Source organism: Macrotis lagotis, chromosome 2 (assembly GCF_037893015.1).
Source record: "Macrotis lagotis isolate mMagLag1 chromosome 2, bilby.v1.9.chrom.fasta, whole genome shotgun sequence".
Classification (NCBI taxonomy): Eukaryota; Metazoa; Chordata; class Mammalia; order Peramelemorphia; family Peramelidae; genus Macrotis; species Macrotis lagotis.
Genome location: NC_133659.1, coordinates 323529568 through 323547764, shown reverse-complemented (window position 1 = coordinate 323547764; position 18197 = coordinate 323529568). Strand labels below are relative to the sequence as shown.

The 18197-nt window shown below is 38.4% G+C and overlaps 1 protein-coding gene across 1 annotated transcript in view; it reads right to left on the bottom strand.

Moving 5' to 3' along the window:
* Nucleotides 1–267: 267 nt before the first annotated feature.
* Nucleotides 268–18197, bottom strand: part of C2H12orf75 (chromosome 2 C12orf75 homolog) — a 54303-nt gene continuing 36373 nt past the window's right edge. Inside the window, exons 4-7 of the mRNA XM_074221072.1 lie at nt 8266–8301; nt 7639–7718; nt 6212–6249; nt 268–1209 (exon numbers count right to left, since the gene is read on the bottom strand). Coding sequence (XP_074077173.1) covers nt 6245–6249; nt 7639–7718; nt 8266–8301 — 121 coding nt within the window. The 3' untranslated portion in view covers nt 268–1209; nt 6212–6244. The remainder of the gene's footprint in view (nt 1210–6211; nt 6250–7638; nt 7719–8265; nt 8302–18197) is intronic.

Sequence of the window (18197 nt, the reverse complement as noted above, 5' to 3'; positions counted from 1 at the left end):
ATAAATATGTGGGAACATATGTGTGTTATACACAGATTGATGTTTTTTTTAAATTAAGATATAAACTCCTTGTAAGTAGGAATTTTTCATTTTTTATATTTCTATCTCCAGTATCTTACACAATGTCTGGCACTTAGTAGGTTTTTAAAGCTGATTGAAGATGCTTAAGTTTGCTGAATGAGTGAATGAACAAATTTCCCTGATGTATCTACTATATGTGATGTTTCTGTCCATGCCCTGTCACAGAAGAGAATTAGGAAACCATAATAAAGAGGAATATAAATGTTTTATTTGTCTAATTATCTTGGGGAAATACCATAGCAAATTACAGCGTAGTATTTAGTAGAGAAACTTACAGTTTATAGCAAATAAAATATTTTCCAAATAGCCCATTGGCCACTCATCCTAGTAATCCTAACTGATTTTGAATAATTAAATATATTGTAATGACTTGGGGGGGAAGGTCATATTGTAGGTGGGATGGGATTGAAGATTCAAAATGGCAATAGGTACATGAAGAAAAGAGGTTAACCAACATTTTTCATGAGACATGCAAAATCACCATTTTGTTTTTTAAAAATGTTGCAATGAAATACGACCTTCTTAAAAAAAGTTCTTTTGAGCAATTGAATGCTTTAATAAGGCCAAACAATGGTAGTACAAAAGGGAAAGAAATGTGTGAACATCTCATATTCATATCTACTGATCAATTTAAGATGTTAACAACCAAAAGAAAAATTAATTCAATTTGTACTGAGAGCACTAAAACTCTATAGACGTCAAATATAGGGTTTTCGTGAATTCTCTTACAATACCTTATTATTAGATATTATAAATAGAATGAAGGTTTTTAATTATATAAAAGCTATCCCAAAAATGTATTGGTGAACTGTGTAATTCATGAGATCTCCCATCAAGCCCCAATGAGGAGGAGCAAACTGCCTCTGGTCTCAGGGCAGATTCCTATCTAAGGTGGTCTGCCCCAGGACAGCTGATGGACTTGATTTTCACAAGATGACCACAGATTGGTTCTCTATTCTGAGCATGATATCCAAGTGATTTCCTTCTCCTTCAGTAGCATTTAAGTTTTGCCTGTAACTTTGCCTGGCAACACTTGGGATTTGGGGTGTTCAGAAGCTTCTTGAAAGTTTCTGTAACACATGAAAGTCTTCTGTGGAACCAAGTTCTTCCCAAATGTTGATGAGTAAGCTACAAAAGGTCAAGAGAGGAAGGGGAGAGGGGAGAGAAAGGTTAGCAGGCTGGCATCCAAGGCTCATCACATCATGATGCATCATCTTAAACCTGATAAATATTTCATGTTTTATAAATACGTTTGGAAAAAATCAAGACAGTATTATGTAGAGAGTTGACCCCTGAGTAAGGAAGACCTAGATATAAAAGGTCACCCCAGACCTTTCTTGATATGTGACCCCTAAGCAACTTCTGAGCTTTTCCCCCAGGAGTGGGGAACCTTTCTTTCTGCCGACAGCCATTTAGATATAACATCATTCATCGGCTATATTTAGTCAAACATTTAATTAATTCCCCTAAAAAGCTCCTAGATTTATTGAATTTCAATTTCCACCTGCAGTTATCATGGCAGTGCCAGACCAAATGATTTCTCAGCTCTTATACAGTCTGTGGTCCAACATTTCCCATCATATCTACACAGGACAAGTGCCAACCCATATTGGCAGAAGAAGTTCCTCCACCAGAACTCCCAACACAAATGAAGTTCTGGTCTTTTTTAAGAGTAAAAAATGGGGGGGCAGCTAGGTGGCACAGTGGATAGAGAGCACCGGCCCTGGAGTCAGGAGGACCTGAGTTCAAATCTAACCTCAGACATTTAATAATTACCTAGCTGTGTGGCCTTGGGCAAGCCACCTAACTCCATTTGCCTTGCAAAAACCTAAAAAAGAGTAAAACATGAGCCTACAGTACTCTCATAAATAAAATAAATGAAGTTTTGCTGCCAGAGGGAAATCAATTGCAATAGAAAAAAATGGCACTAATCTTCTCAGGGACAAACAAACCACAGCTTTGAAAATGCAAATAAAATAAGAAAAAAAATTAGTTGTCTCCTCTAAATATGCATTTTATTTTCTGAAAGGTTTTTAACATGAAGAGCCCTCATTAACAGCTTAGCATTATTGAGTTAGAGCTTAAAGCTGCTACTCAGACTCAATTTTGAAAAATTATTTAAATCAGAACACGAAGTCACTTTAAAACAATTTAAAGTCTCTTCATAGTTCAGTATATAAATAACATTACAGAGAGCAGCTAGGTGGCACAGTGGGTAGAGCACTGGCCCTAGAGTCAGGAGGACCTGAGTTCAAATTTGACTTCAGATGCTTAATAATGACGTAGCTGTGTGGCCTTGGGCAAGTCACATAACCCTATTGCCTTGCAAAAAGCAATAAACAAATACCAGTACTGTCTTGTGATAGCTAGTCTCTCTTTTGCATGTGGCCAGAAAAGAGATGAGCATTAATAATAAAAATGATAACATTTATATAGTGCCTACTATGTGCATAAATATAGTGCATACTAGGTACTAAGCACGATAATAAGGGTAACAATAGCAACAATACTTAGCATGTCTACATATTCATATATTACATAATATATAATACAGCATTTGATATATTGTACAGCAATGTTATATTATATTTAATACATATTAATAATGTATTACATATTAATTAATTACATAATTAATTAATGTAATACATATTAATAATGTAATTCTATGTTACATATAATTGTATAGTGTAATACTATATATTTATATAGAATATATTGATATTTTATAGCTGTGGCAGGTGTTAGGCTAATAATAATACTAATAATATTTAGTTATTAATATAATGTCTACTGTCTATCAGGCATTATCCTGAGAACTTTACAAATATGATCTCCTGTGATCCTCACAACAACCCTGGGAGCTAGGTGGTATCATTATCCTCATTTTACAGGAGAGGAAACTGAGGCAGAGACGAAGTGCCTTGTCCAGGGTTCACTGACCTAGACTTTGTTCTTCCTTCTCCACTGTTTTTTAGGAAGCTTTTCCTTCCTTGGGAGCAGAAGATGATGGAATAGGAACAAGGCTGGACTGGGCTGGGAGTCCAGGGCTCTGAGTTCAAGGATGTTTGGATCATTGTGTTACTCTAGAAAAGTCCCTCTTCCAGCCCCACTTTCCATAAAATGAGGTGATAATCTGCAGATAACCCACCTTTTGGAGTTATTGTGAGACAGCACTTTATAAATTGAAAATCACTATAAAGATGAGAGCTATCATTTAGTCAGCTTGCAATTTATTTGTTCCCCAAAACTTTCTCCACTGGGGCTTCTTTCCATCAGTCAGTCACTCTTTATAAGTCAGTTCCACCCCATGACAGGATCACAAAGCAAAGGTTTGGTGACTCAGGTACAAAGGTGGGATGCAGTGAACATGCGATGGCTTATCCCTATTTTACAGAGAAGGAAATGGAGGCTGATAAGAGCTAAGATGTTGGGAGTTGTTTTGGAAGGAGAAATGGGAAAAATGGGGGAAATCAAATTATTCTATAAAAGAATGGAAGAATGGGGAGAGATCAGGCAGGAGAGGGCTAAAAAGAAGCCTCATCATCATCATCATCATCATCATCATCATCATCATCATTATTAACAAAAGAGTCACTAAGGCTATACTGCTTCTGGCTGCCAACAATCACACAAACCAAGATTCCAGCCAGTAGGCATGTGTCATACACCATGTTGATACAGAAAGTATCAATGCTGCTATTCTTCCCTTGAGTTGAATTACTTTTATTATTGGGTAAATAAGAAATCGTTCTGTCCCAGAGAAGTTGGCAGCAGATTCCATCACCCTCTCTCCTCTATAAAAGAAGGGGGTTGAGCTAAGTGACCTCTATTTGCTCTTCTGGCCTCAGCTTTCAGATCCATTGGTCTGATGTGGAGTTACAGTCTTATTAAGAATCCTGTAAATTTGATTTTAAAATCCCTGCCAGGTGGACAACAAAATCCTTCAAGCAACCTGGGCATCCATGGCCCAGGTCCCAAGAGACTTTACCTGAGCCCTCTTGGAATGGATTGGAAAGAATATTTGCCTGTATCTGGGAGTAGTTTTGCACTTCCTTCTTTATGGCAAATCCAAAAGGAACTGTACCTGCAGAAGCAGCAGCTACCCCAGAGCTCCTCCTGGCCCTTGTCCAAAACCATCACTCCCCCAGAGCCTCTCTCCGCCCGAGAGGTATCCTCACTCATTCCTACCTAAGGGCTCAATTCCAGTCACTCGTGACCTGGGTTCCATGGATGCACACAAAGGTATACTAATTTCCTTTTATTCACACAGATAGCAATTATTTCGATTGTTCACCTAGATCTATCATTTCTCTATACAACATGTATCAGGAATACTCCCGAGTTGCAAACATACGAGGAGTGCCTGCTTTGGATGAGGCTGAATCATAACCAAAATCAATGTGACTTTTGGCTTCCTCTTTACCAATCCCTTTAGATGGGGCAATTAGGTGGTTCAGTGGATAGAGCCCTGGCCTTGGAGTCAGGAGAACAGTCTCACACTTGACTCTTACGAGCTGTGTGACCCTGGGTAAGTCACTTAACCCTGATTACCTCACATCCGGGGCTATCCCCAGTCATCCTGATTTATATCTGACCACCGGACCCAGGTGGTTCTGGAGGAGAAAGTGAGGCTGGGGACTTAGCACGGCACTCCCAGACAAAAATCCAATACACAGGCTTGTCATGGCATCACCTCCCTGAAGTCATTGTCTTCTTCAGGAATGAAGAACAAACAATATCATCCCTCTAGACCCAGGCTTTCTCACTCCTTTCTTGGACCCACGCTTGATCTCCTAGATAAGGGGATTCTTAAATGGGAGATCTGTCGATAGATTTCAAGGGGTCTGTGAACTTGGATGTGAAGGGGGAAATGACATTTCTATTTTCATTATTTGTATACTATATATTTACATACTTTATATTTATTTTCACTTCTAAGTAAAATTTAACATTTCCTCCAGTGTTTTTTTTAAAATGATTCTGAGAAGGGGTCCTTAGGCTTGCCCAGAAGGGAATCCAGGATACCCAAAAAGGTTAAGAATAGACACCTCTTTTAGATGCCCACCTAGAACACATGTGCCATATTCTCCAATTTTAATTCTGTCTCTATCATATTATTTGATTCTGAGTTCTCACCTTTCTTACCTGGATTCTGACCCTCATCGCTATCTAAGTCTAAGAAATATTCTTTGCCCCAGGAACTCCCTGTGATCATAGACTCCCTCAAATGTAGCCCTTCCACATTCACCAGACAGACTTTGTCAATCCAGTTCCCAGGTGTGAGGTCTTTCACAGCCTGGCACTTCACTGTCTGAATCTCAGCTTGTGACAACATCCATGTCAAGGACAAGAATGCCCTCAATGGACCAATTGTAATCTCAATAATGATAACTCTTATTGGCAAGTCCCAATTCTATATTGATAATGATAACTCCCAGTGATAAGCCACAATTCTACCATAATAATGTTAATTTCTATTGATAAGTCCCAATTCTATATTAATAATGATAACTCCTATTGCTAAGCCACAATTTTATCTTAATAATGATAATTCGCACCGATAAACCACAGTTCTACCATCAGGATAAATCCTTAATAATGGTTAAACTCCTGTTGAAAAATCAACAATTCTACCTTAATATTGATAACCCCTACAGAGAAACCACAATTCCCATAATAATGGAAACTCCCGTCAATAAGCCACAATTCTAACTAAATATAACTCCCACTAAACAAGCTAAAATCTAACTTACTAATGGTTAATTCCTATCGATAAGCCACAATTCTATCCCACTGATAAACCATGTTATAAACACACACAGAAGCCACTTTAAGATGTTCAAAGGATTTTTACCATAAGGACTATGCATTGCCTCCATGTTACAGATGAAGAAACTGGGCTTCACAAAGTTTATGTGATTTTCTCAAGGTCACACAGCTAATAAGTATACAGATGTTCTTGGCTCTGGGTTCAGCACTTTATTTGAGGCCCAGTGCTGCTTCTGCTACTTCTCTGCTGATCCCCAGTGAAAAGCAAAACCCATGGGTGGCGGTATCAAGTAATCATTCAGAATTTAGGTCATCCTGAATGTGAGACATGCACAAATGTTTCACAAAGATGCCATACCTCTTATTTATTGCATCAGGTTATAATTTTCTTCTAATCTGAAAGAAAAAAATTGAAGATAATTTGTTATTTTAGGATCTTTATATTTATATTATTTTAGGATCTTTATAAATGTTGCTCATAGTGTACATGGTCTGTTTTCTTGTAAAACCATAACTATACATTACAACCCCACAGAGTAGATAGGACTTCATAAAAGTGTCCCCATCACTATTGAGAACAGTCCAGCCTCGTATAGATTCTGATCCTATCTTTAATGGAAGCAATCTCTCCACCCTTTCAGATTATAACCAACCCTAGAATTTTCCTTCAATACAATATATATCCATGTCCTTCTAGAAATCCTCCCTGGCCTTATCCTATATCCTGGAGTTCCTCATTTTGACAATTGTTGTGGCTTGCTTCCTTGGGGCCCACAGCGGCGACCTCCCTCCAGGAGGGGAGCTGAGACCCGGGAAACGATATGGCTGCTTGTTCTTCCGGTGAGAGTGTGGGGAGACCCACAGGGAATTTTTTATAATTCAAGGCTATAATGCAGCCCATTGAGCTATCTGTTCTCATCCCTAGCTCTTGGAACATGATGATCCACTTCCTCTTCGAATCATACCTGCCACAATGGGGTCTTTAGACTCCACTTCTTGCTCACAAATTATCACAGGTGATATACCTAGAGCCAACTTAAGTCACCATATATGTCCCCTTTGATCTTTGGATCACTTAAAATTTTGAGTGTTAAAAGGGTTTGATTTTGTGCAGGTAAAGCACCTTCAGGTACCTCCATGTTGGCCATCTGGGCATGGGCAAAGTTCAATTAACAAGAGATTGCTATAAAATTACATCTACTTTCTAAAATTTCTAAAAATAATTATAAAAATTAGTGAGTTATTTGTCTTTATTACTGGCTCTCACTTAAAAATCTCTGTCTTGGTCAATGTTCAAATGAACAAATTGAATATAATATAAACCTCTAATTGTTCCTGTGTTCAAATATTTTAATACCATCCAACTGATGCCTACATGCCTCTTTGATGTGAACACTGAAAACTTCAAAAGTGGGAAGACATCTTTTTGCTTATGAAGAAATTCATTATTTCATTCATTTACCCAAACCCTTCATTTTTGTGTCATATTATAGAAATTCAACTTGTAAATAATGCTAGAATTTTAGCAATTTACAAAATTAGACGTCAATGCTGATTTTGTCATTCCTCAAATGATGGCACTGAAGGTAGAAGGTGCTGTCATAGAAGATAATCGTCAGTGAAAGTTAAATTTGATTTCTGAATTTTGCTTCTAAGTCATTGACAATTTCAACAAATGGGCATAATGAATATAGTCAAAAATAATGTTTTGCAATTATATAACTATAGTCGGAGTCAACCAAATTGAAAAATGTTTCTAAAGAGGAAAAAATAAATACAGCATACCCTTTCGTGCACTCTTTGTTTGACTGGAAACCATTGTGACAGCATCGGATGGTAGACCAACATAGACCCCTCCGTAGTTCCTTAAGGGAATAAATAGATACAGAATTCTGAGTTTGCATACTGTTTTCCCCATTAGACTGCAAGCTCTTGGAGGGCAGGGTCTTTTTTTTTGCCTTTCTTTGTGTCCCTAGGGCTTAGCACAGTTTCTGTCTTAATACAGGCTAGTTGACTAAGTGAATGAAAATTAAATTAGGGCAAATAGTATGAGCTACTGCAAAGACACAAAACAAAGAGATGATCAGCATAAGCTAGAGGTAATTAGGAAAGGTTTATTGGAAGAAGTGAGTTTCAAGGAAGCTTTTGAAGGAGAAAGCCATAAGGAGCAGAAAGGGGCAAGGGACTCAGTCAGTGTCAGAGGATGATGGGGTCCAAGATACAAAAATACAGATGAAAGGGAGGCTTGTCTGAAAACAGTCAAGAAGCGTGGCTGTCTCATCAGAGCATCTCCCAACCATACATTCCCTTCACCATTTTCAGGGGTCTCAGAGAGGGAGACCCAATGATTTCCTAATAGAAATGAATGGGTGAAAGCATCCCAAGGAAAATCAGCCACGATCACAAACATACCTTCTCTTATCATCATCCGTTAGTGATTCTTCTGTCCTAAAAGGTTAAAAACATTAGATATAAGCTACAGTTTATAGATTTTCATAATATATTTGCAAATTTAGTTATGAAATAATGGAAAACAAAGAGTTAAATCCTATTCCATTTTCTTGAAATGTGAATTTGTTTACTTGGAGAATTTGTTATCCACCTCAATAAATCAAATATAATTTTTTTAAAAAATACAATATTTTCTACTTAGTAAAAATTTATGCACATATAAATCTAGCAAGCAACAAAAAAATTCAATTGTCAATATAATTAAAAATATGAAAAATAGCTGTCATTCATGTATGGTAGCAAAAATTAAAAGCTATTGAAAAATGATGGTTTTCTTGCCTCTCTAGTAAAAAGGTGGGGGCCTATGGGTGTTGAGAGTTAGATACTCTTTCAGAGTTGATCACAGCATTTGTTTGTTTTGCTTAACTAGATTTCTTTGTCACTAGGAAACATTCAATGTGTGCAGAGAGAATAAGTATGATATATAAAGAAGGAATCAGAGGCAGCTAGGTGGCGCAGTGGATAAAGTACCGGCCCTGGAGTCAGGAGTACCTGGGTTCAAATCCGGTCTCAGACACTTAATAATGACCTAGCTGTGTGGCCTTGGGCAAGCCACTTAACCCCATTTGCCTTGCAAAAACTAAAAATAAATAAATAAACAAACAAACAAATAAATGAATGAATGAATAAATAAATAAATAAAAATTAAAAAAATAAAAAAAGGAATCAATAAAACCTAAAGGATTTTTTAAAAAACAAAAATGAAATAGCAAGTTTGTTTTCTTCCATTGAAATACTGTTTCAAATGGATCACTTGATTTGCAACCTAGGGGGGAAAAAAGGAACGACATCAGAGAGATCCCTAGATCTAGATTTAGACAATATCCGTATTGTACTGCCATCATCTCTGACCTCAAACTCAGGGACAAAAGGAGGCTCTTGGCAAATCAGAATTTCCCAAATTAGAAATAAATCGATAGTGTGATATTAAATACTAGTCACTAGCAATGTCAAGATGAAAAAAAAAAATGCTCTCCCTGAGTCTGACCACAGCATAAACATGAGCCTGGCTTCCTCCAGGCATGGCCAATAGAAAAGCTTTGGCAAGTTCCATTGGAAAGTCTTCAAGGAAAGATCTGGGAGGAGATAATGTGCGATGCTCGTGAGCCAGTCTGGCTGAGTCTGAGTCTGGAGACTGCACCGTCACTACCTCTAGCTGCAGTGGATGAAACTCTAGTCTTGAATTTTGGATATTTACTATGTGTGAGAACCTGGATAAGTCACTTAACCCTCTGTCAGACTGAGTTTCCTCATCTGTTAAATGGGGATAATAATATTAATAGCATTTACACCTCTTAGAGCTATTCTGACAATCATTGGGATAATTCATATACTTGGAAATATTGATGATTATGATGATTTTTATAATTGTCATGGGTATGTTGGAATAAAAATTCTAATAATATTCTCAAGATTTTACACAGAATTTTTCTATGGCTTCTTGGCATGGATTTAACAAAAAGCAGTGAGATATGACCAAAAATCCAAAAGAAATGACTTCTGTCCTTTTCTACCCATGTGAACTTGGATAAATCACTTCATCTCTCTGAGACTCAGTTTCCTCATTTGCAAAATGAGGAAGTTGTATTCAGTGGCCCCAAAGGTTTCCTTCAGTTCTATGCTTCTGTGATCACTACAATGATAACTCAAATTTGGCATACATAATTATTCATAATCATAGCATCATAACAACATACATTCTTTTAGTACTTAAAGATTTGCAAAATGCTTTGCATTTGTAATCCAGGGACCCCAAGACTATGCAGTCACATAGACTTGATCTGAATCTGATCCTAAAGGATTTATTGCCTTCACATGGAGTTGTTCCAGAACAATCTCCTAGGATACTAATGGCATTGTTTGTGTTGGGTGCCACAATTGCAGGTTAATAGGATGCCCAGCTCCCTTACAAGCATTCAGTTTACCAGATGAATATCTAGTCTAGGACAACCCAAAAGAACCCCAAAGAAAACATAGGATTTTAAGTACTCTCACAGGAACTCCCAGATTCATAAAGTGCTGAAATAGCCCATTCCCCTTATCCCAGGAGGAAACTGAACTTGAAATCACCATCAAAATGATCCTTTAGTATTCTTATGAAACTCTATATTACTTGATCCTAAACAACCCCCCATATATTCATGATACCATCTGAAGATTTAGACTACCCCTCAAAAGTAACATGCTCTCTCTCTCTCTCTCTCTCTCTCTCTCTCTCTCTCTCTCTCTCTCTCTCTCTCTCTCTCTCCAGAATAAGTATCTACAGAATCAATAATTTCCTCCCAACTGGACAGGTCCATTAAGATGCTGGGCCATAAACCACAAGTGTCAAACACATAGTCCAGGGGCATAAATACAGCTCCAAAAAGACTAAAATATAATTGGAAGATATTTAACAAAATCAATAAAAATACTTTAAAACACAGTTAACATTGAATTCTGAAACTTAGTGACCTAGCCCTGTTTCTATTTGAGTTTGACACCACTGCAATAAACTATTCTCTTTTCTCCATGGAACAAGGTGCATTAGGAAATCTCTTTTCTCTCTAGATGGCTGTGTCTTTTTTGAACATACAAAAGAAGGATCTGTTTATACCTTGGTTACCCTTAAAGCAAATCTCAAAATTGGGGTCATCCAGTACATGAAATCTTTCTGCCTCTCTGACTATATCTATTTCTGTATATCTCTGTCTCTGTTTCTGTCTCTGTCTCTCTGTCTGTCTGTCTCTCTTCTCTGTGTGTGTGTGTGTGTCTGTCTCTGTGTCTCTCTGTCTCTTGTTTTCTGTCTGTCTCTCTCCTCTCTGTCTCTGTCTCTCTGTCTCTGTCTCTCTCTCTCTCTCCCTCTCTCTCTCTCCTAGAACCCAGGAGCACCCCTTCTCTAGTCTATACTCTTTGTTCCTTCTCTAATAACCAGAAAGCAGATGCCATTACATAAAGGAATTCAGTTATCTAAAGTAAAGTAAGTTTAGCCAATAGGTAAACTAGATTTTCTTGAATATTGGGAAACATTTAACCTATTCTTCCTTTTAATTGGCAGCTAGGTGGCACCGTGGATGGAGTAGCAGGTCTGGAGTCAGGAAGACTCAGCTTCCTGAGTTCAAATCTAACCTCAGACCTCAAGCACTGTGGAACCCTGGCCAAGTCACTTAACCCTGTTGACCTCAGTTCTTCACCTGTAAAATGAACTGGAGAAAGAAATGGCAAAGCACTCCAGTAAATTTACCAAGAAAACCCCAAATGGGCTCATGGAGAGCTGAACATGACTGAAACAACTGAACATAAATCCCTTTTAATTAGCTGCCCCTGATTATTCCCCATCTCCAGATAGATGATTTTATATATAGTTAAGCTTTAATAGTTCAAAACTGCCCTGAGACTTTTGGGACACCCTAGAGTCCACTTTACATAGATTGTATGGACAGCCCAAACATAAGAGGTCATCATCAGTGCTCCATTTGCTTGCCTACTGCATACATCTGACCAAGAACAAGGATCTTTTTTCATCTCAAAAAGTGTTTTAAGTGTTAAAAAATTGTGCTGTGCTGATCGATACGGTCTAAAGGACTGTCGTTTACTACTCTTAATTAAAATTGATTTCAAAGTGGAGTTCTGAATCTGTGATAATGACACTGGTCATGTCTATCAAGAGGAACGACAACTTGCTACTTGGCGTCTTCCTCGTGTCCTGTCCTCACAACTGACTGAAGGTAAAATGAGGTCCTTTTAGAAGTTCTACGGGACAAATGAGTTTTGGATGGAAAATTCTGCCAAGCTTCATCTTTTTCTCTTATTAGGCATCTCTTTGCTGCCATGCTTTTCCACCCTCTTGTCTACTATTCAACCGCTTCATCTAATGGCAGACTTAAGATTGCTGCATCACTTCCAGAAGAGCTCAACCCCTTTCCATTCATAAAGCCCCATCCTCATCTTGGGCAAGTCACTTAACTCTATTTGCCTCAATTTCCTCATCTGTAAAATGAGCTGGGGAAGGAAAGGGAAACTACTCCAATAGCTTTGCCAAGATAACCCTAAATTGGGTCACAAAGAGTCAGACATGATTGAAAAATGATTGGCCAACAATTTGGCAGGGTATCATTAGAAGAAAAAGACAGAGGCTCTGAAAAATCAGGAAAGGGCTCAAGTAGGGATTTTTTTGTCTATTTACCCATCTTGTATGCAAGTTATTGGTGGTAATTTTTGTCAGCTTACATAAGACTTCCATTTGTCTCTTTGTTATACTTGGTACCGGGGATACGAAGGCAAGAGAATGCTGTTATGAATGGACTGCCAAACCTCTGATCTTTTTTTCACTTGGACAGTATTATTGGCAGAGAGGGGGATATGTAGCTTTCCCCCCTAGTCGTGAATTTAAGGTGGTTAGGGTTAGATAATGATGAATTAAATGCAGTCAGTACAGTCTGGCAAGCTCATTGTTTAGGTTTTGATGGCTCAGTGTAAGCATAAATAGCAATTTTTTCAGTTCTGTCCAGAAACACCGAAGGTCTTCCCCCCCAGACTGATTCTTTTGTAAAGCCAAACTAGGTCGTCTTTTGCCTCAGTTCTTACCTAGCCATTAATCACTGAATGGGTGCTTCCTCCCACTGCATCTGGGCCATCTCCAGTCTTCCTGACTTATGTCCTGCCACTGGCCTCTGATCACTCTGGAGGAGACAGTGAGGCTGATGACTCTGCACAATCCTATCTCACTCAAATCCAATTCACTTAGAAGTCAAGATATCACCCTCCTGATAGGTCCCCTTCGAGAAGGAAGGATGAACAAGAGGCCTGGCAAAAGTCCACAGTATCCGAGCTGTCCTTATATGTTATCCTCGCAGCTATATCAGAAATAATCCTAAACCTAACATTGGTATAGTGGCAAACATTGCCTGAAGCCCTTTCCAATTATTATCTTATTTGATCCTCATAACAGCCTTTGGAGAGGGGTGTTATTATTATGCTCATTTTACAGATGAGAAAACTGAAGCAAATATAAGTGAAATGACTGGTCCAGGGTCACACAGTGGGTCTGTGTCTGAAGCAGGATTTGACATTGGGGAAAAAAGAAGTCCGTAACCCTAGGTTGAGGCATCTCCAAGCTTTGGAAATCCTTCCCCTCTCTCTCCAAGTTTCTACTCCATACCAGTTGAGCTCCTTAGAACTAGCTAGGAAGTCAACAAGTTTTTCTAACCCAGTCAGAGTGTATGTCTGTATTCCCTGGGTGCACTGATTTATACAATTCCTACGTTCATATGAGATAATGTTAAAGGCTATGAGAGGCAAAATTTTTTTTTAAAAATAAAGAATATTAGAAGGAAAAACATTTCCATCTCACTGTGATTGCTTTTTTATAATACTGTCCTAAATAAGAGCCTTATGGTAAAATTCTGAATTCATCAGTTGATCTGATCCAAATTTTTCAAGGATTCCTAAATACCTAGGAGATAAAGTCCTCTCTCTCTCTCTCTCTCTCTCTCTCTCTCTCTCTCTCTCTCTCTATCTGTGTGTGTGTGTGTGCGTGTGTCTTTCTCTTTCTTTCTCTCTATCAACCAATCATCTATTATCTATCATCTATCCCCATCTATTATCTAGCAATCTATATTATATCTATATAAATCTCTATACTATATCTAAATAAATCTATGTATTAACTATAACAATAAATCTATACTATAAATCTGATATATATTTATGTATACATACACAAATATATATATATATTTATATATAAAAACATAAGTAAAACTTTGCTATGGCCATTGGATCATAATTATTTGTGTTTCTAAATTAGATCTCATACTACACTATAAGTGCCTTGAAGGTTGGAATTGTGTCTTATTCATCCTTGCGATTTTGTACTTACTCGAATGGCTTCTACATGGTAAATAATGGGGAAACAATTGTAAAATTCAATTGAAACAGAGCTGCTTTTGACTCTAGTGATTTATAGGGAGCAGTGATCCTTACTCATAAAGTAACATAAGAATATCAAACTGATTTTGGTTTGCAAAAAAGAAGAAAAATAAAAACCTAGTCCTGTCTAGCCCATAATCTGGATCTACCAGACACATAAAGGTAAACTTTGTAGATTGTATATTCATTTCCCTCCCATCCATCAGTCTTTAATGAGCACCTACTGTTCACCAATCCAGTTTCTCTATTCATCTTCTGCAAAGTATTTAATTCTCCAACTGGGCCATGATTATCTAAGCCTCAGTCCACTTCTGGGGCTTCCCTGCCCCTCCTAGAGCAGCCACTCTGGCTAAACTGCCTTTATTCTCAGTTTATTTCATGTCAGCCTGCTCTCATCATGCCTGTCCACCTTCACAGTGTGGGAATCATTTCCCCTGCTCTGGGCACCTTATCAACAACTCCATTTATCTTTAATAGGCTACAGGAGAAAGGAAACCTTACCCAGAGGCATCAACTCTCACTGGAGTCACTATAGCTTCCTTTTGGGTCCTTCCCAAAGCATATGCTTCCTCTGTTTGGTCTCCTTTGCCACAGGTTATGAGGGTGGGTGCTTGGCTTGGGACCCTCCACAGAAGCACCTCCCAAGAGAATCAAAGGGTAGTTTGAAACATAAAAATCACTCAGGCAAAGTAAAATAAAATGGTAAAATCATTCTTAAAACTAATTCCGGAAGGGTGACCGTGCAACGTCCCATTATACAAACATATTTTCTTCCAGGCAACATGACTCTCCGGGTCTCTGGTGAGTCTCTTGCTAGAAGTCTGATTTAATTGGGAGACTAAACTCAATTTATGTGATTTTGGACTCAGGAGGTGTGTGAGTAGAGGACAGTAAAAGGTAAGGAGGGGGTACTCTGGCCAAAATGCAGCTCAAGAAAATGCAAGCACCTCACCCCAAATGCAGAACCAAATCTAGGCCACCAGCCTTCTTGCCACCAGACTGCCTGTTATTCCATAACTCCTCCCTGTCCTCCACCCAACCACCAAGGCCTAAGGGAGATAAAACAGCTTGCTGGGGCAGGCTCTTGGCACCACAACCCAAGGGCCATTATGATAATTATGACCACGAATCCAACAATATATTAGCTAAGGGCAATAGATAATAATGTGGAAGCAGTTGTAAAAAGTAAAAGATAAAGACCGGCCCTGCCCTGTCAGCTACAGAAGCAGTAATTATTCCTGCTGCAAAGAATAAAACAAGGCTTTCTGTCCACATTTATGATATTGATCTATCCATGTTTTCCTGGGATTCTAGTATAGTCTTATTTACTATATAACCATTTGCAAAATGTATGAATGAAAAGACAGAAATAATGCCCATATTTGTATTAGATATGTGTATTTCTCACAACTCTACTGAGAAGTGAGGCTGGTGAATTGGCATAGCCCTCCCTCACTTCAATCCAACTCACATGGCATGGCATCATCTGTGATATCATGGTCTTTCTCTAGAACAAAGGACAAACAACAACTCCTGAGTGGCTAAACCTGGCATTTTCCCCACCAGCACACAATCAGAAGCCATTTCAAAGAATTCAATATAATTCAAGTTTTCCCAAGACATTTTTAAGCTGGAAAAATTAATCTGATCAAAGGGTAACAGGAGAGGATGAAACCAAGTGGATATCAATGTGATTCTCTAGAATGTAAATTTTCCAATCATGCGATACTAATGAAATCACAGATTCAGTGCTCAGTTTCCATCATAGAATCTTTGTTTTGGAAGGGAAGGCCATATAAGGGGAAGTGAGTGCATGCTTTAGTTTCCCAGGGAAGCTATCGTACATAGATATAGGTAATTGGGATGTATGGATACACAAGCTGTAAGGATGGTACTGTGACTATGTGCTAAGGATCTAAAGAAAAAAAGGAAACAGCACCTACATACACACACAAGATACATGGAATGGATCGATTAATAAGCATGTATTAAGAATTTACTGTGCTCTAACTAGGCTTCGGATATTCACAGAGGAAAATTAAATAGTTCCTGCCCTCAAGGAGCTTACTTTCTAAAAGGGGACATACATCATTTACTCAAAGAAGTAAGAAACAAACCAATTTCATGAGGTGAAGAGGAGAGCTCATCTAGTCTATCTTTCCACCAAGACTGGACTGTCTCTAGAGATTAGATTTACTTTGCTTGGTCCCAGTGGGCAGAAAGTAGGACCAATTAGGAAATTACAGGGAAGAATAATTGACTCATTTTAGTAATGTTAATGGAGCCATACAAAATTAGAACAGATGCCTCTGGTTACAGAGAGATCCCCATCAATGTAGGTCTTGAAACAAGGGCTTCAGGACCGCCTTGTGGGGGAGGATTTTTGTTATGGGTGAGGGTTGAACTAAATGACCTCTGACCTCCTTCTCAATTCTGGAATGACACGATTCCCTTGTCTTCTAATTCGATTTTCTTAGTCTACAATTATCCTTGTATTTTTCCTTTATTGACGAAACTTTTTTTTTAATTCCAAGACCATTCTATAGTTAAATGAATGACTTACTTTCTGTCCTTTAATTTGTTGTGAAGATTCAATGAGATAATATTTGTGAATAATAAAGATGTGTCTGACACATAGTAGGCTCTTTATAAGTGCTTGTTCCCCTCCCCCAGCCCTTTCCCCTTTGCATCAAGGGCATTGTATAATTGCAGACCCAGTCTCACTAGTGATGATCTAAGAGGCAGAAGGAGCAGGCTGCAACAGTGAGGTTATTTCCACATTTTCAGTGCTGCCAAAGAAGATGAGTTTATTTTGCTATATAAACATAACAAATTTAATAAAGAGGTTCCTGAGATCCTAACCATAAAGCTCAGACACCAGGCTTCTGGCCATCCAGCCTTTGGGATTGGTTCCTGACCATCAGAACTCCTTACCAAGGCCAGAGTTGTTAGTCCTGCTCTCTGCTTTCCCATCCACATCCCCAAGAAAATAAGAATCAGCATCCTCTCTAGAGTCCAGGGTACAACTGCCTCGGTTATCGGGAAGAGGATGACAATCTTTAATCCCCCAACAACCAAACTCTCTCTTCTTTTCAAAGTACAGATTGTCTAGACAGCAAGTTTTTTGTTCTACAAATCTTCCTTGATTTCTGATCCCTTAGTCCTGTTTCCTCTCACATCACTATCTTTCTCAGTGATCCCCTTCCTTCTGTCAAGCCTTCTGGAACCTATTGGAATCATTACCAAACTGCCCTTCATATTAGCCCATCCCCCCCCATAGTCCCCAATCATATAAATTTGGTTCTTTCCCTCATTTTTTTAAAAAGACTTCAAACAATGGGGCGGCTAGGTGGTGCAGTGAATAGAGCACCAGCCTTGGAGTCAGGAGTGACTGAGTTCAAATCTGGCCTCAGACACTTAATAATTACCTAGTTGTGTGGCCTTGGGCAAGCCACTTAACCCCGTTGCCTTGAAAAAAAAGACCACAAACAAACCTCTTTTTCTGATTTTTTTCTTTTCTTTCTTTCCTTCCTCCTTTCCTTTCTCTTTCTGTCTCTGTCTTTCTCTCTGTGTCTGTTTGTCTCCCTCTCTCTGCAACAACTCTACTCCTAAATCCTTCCTCCAACAAACTGAAAAAAATTAAAACAAAACCTTCAATAACAAATACATAGTCAAGCAAAACAAATTCCCTTACTGACCACATCCAAAAGTGGATGTGTTGTGCTGCCTCTTGAGTCTATTGCGTATCAGGAGGAGAGTGCAGGCTTCATCGTCAATCTTTTGCAATTAATGGTTGGTCATTACATCGATCACAGTTCTTAAGTCTTTCAAAGGGGTTTTTCTTGACAATATATACATTGTTCTATTCTTTTTTTTCTGTCTCCCCAGGCTTGCTCTGAAAACATTCCTTTCATAATTTCTTA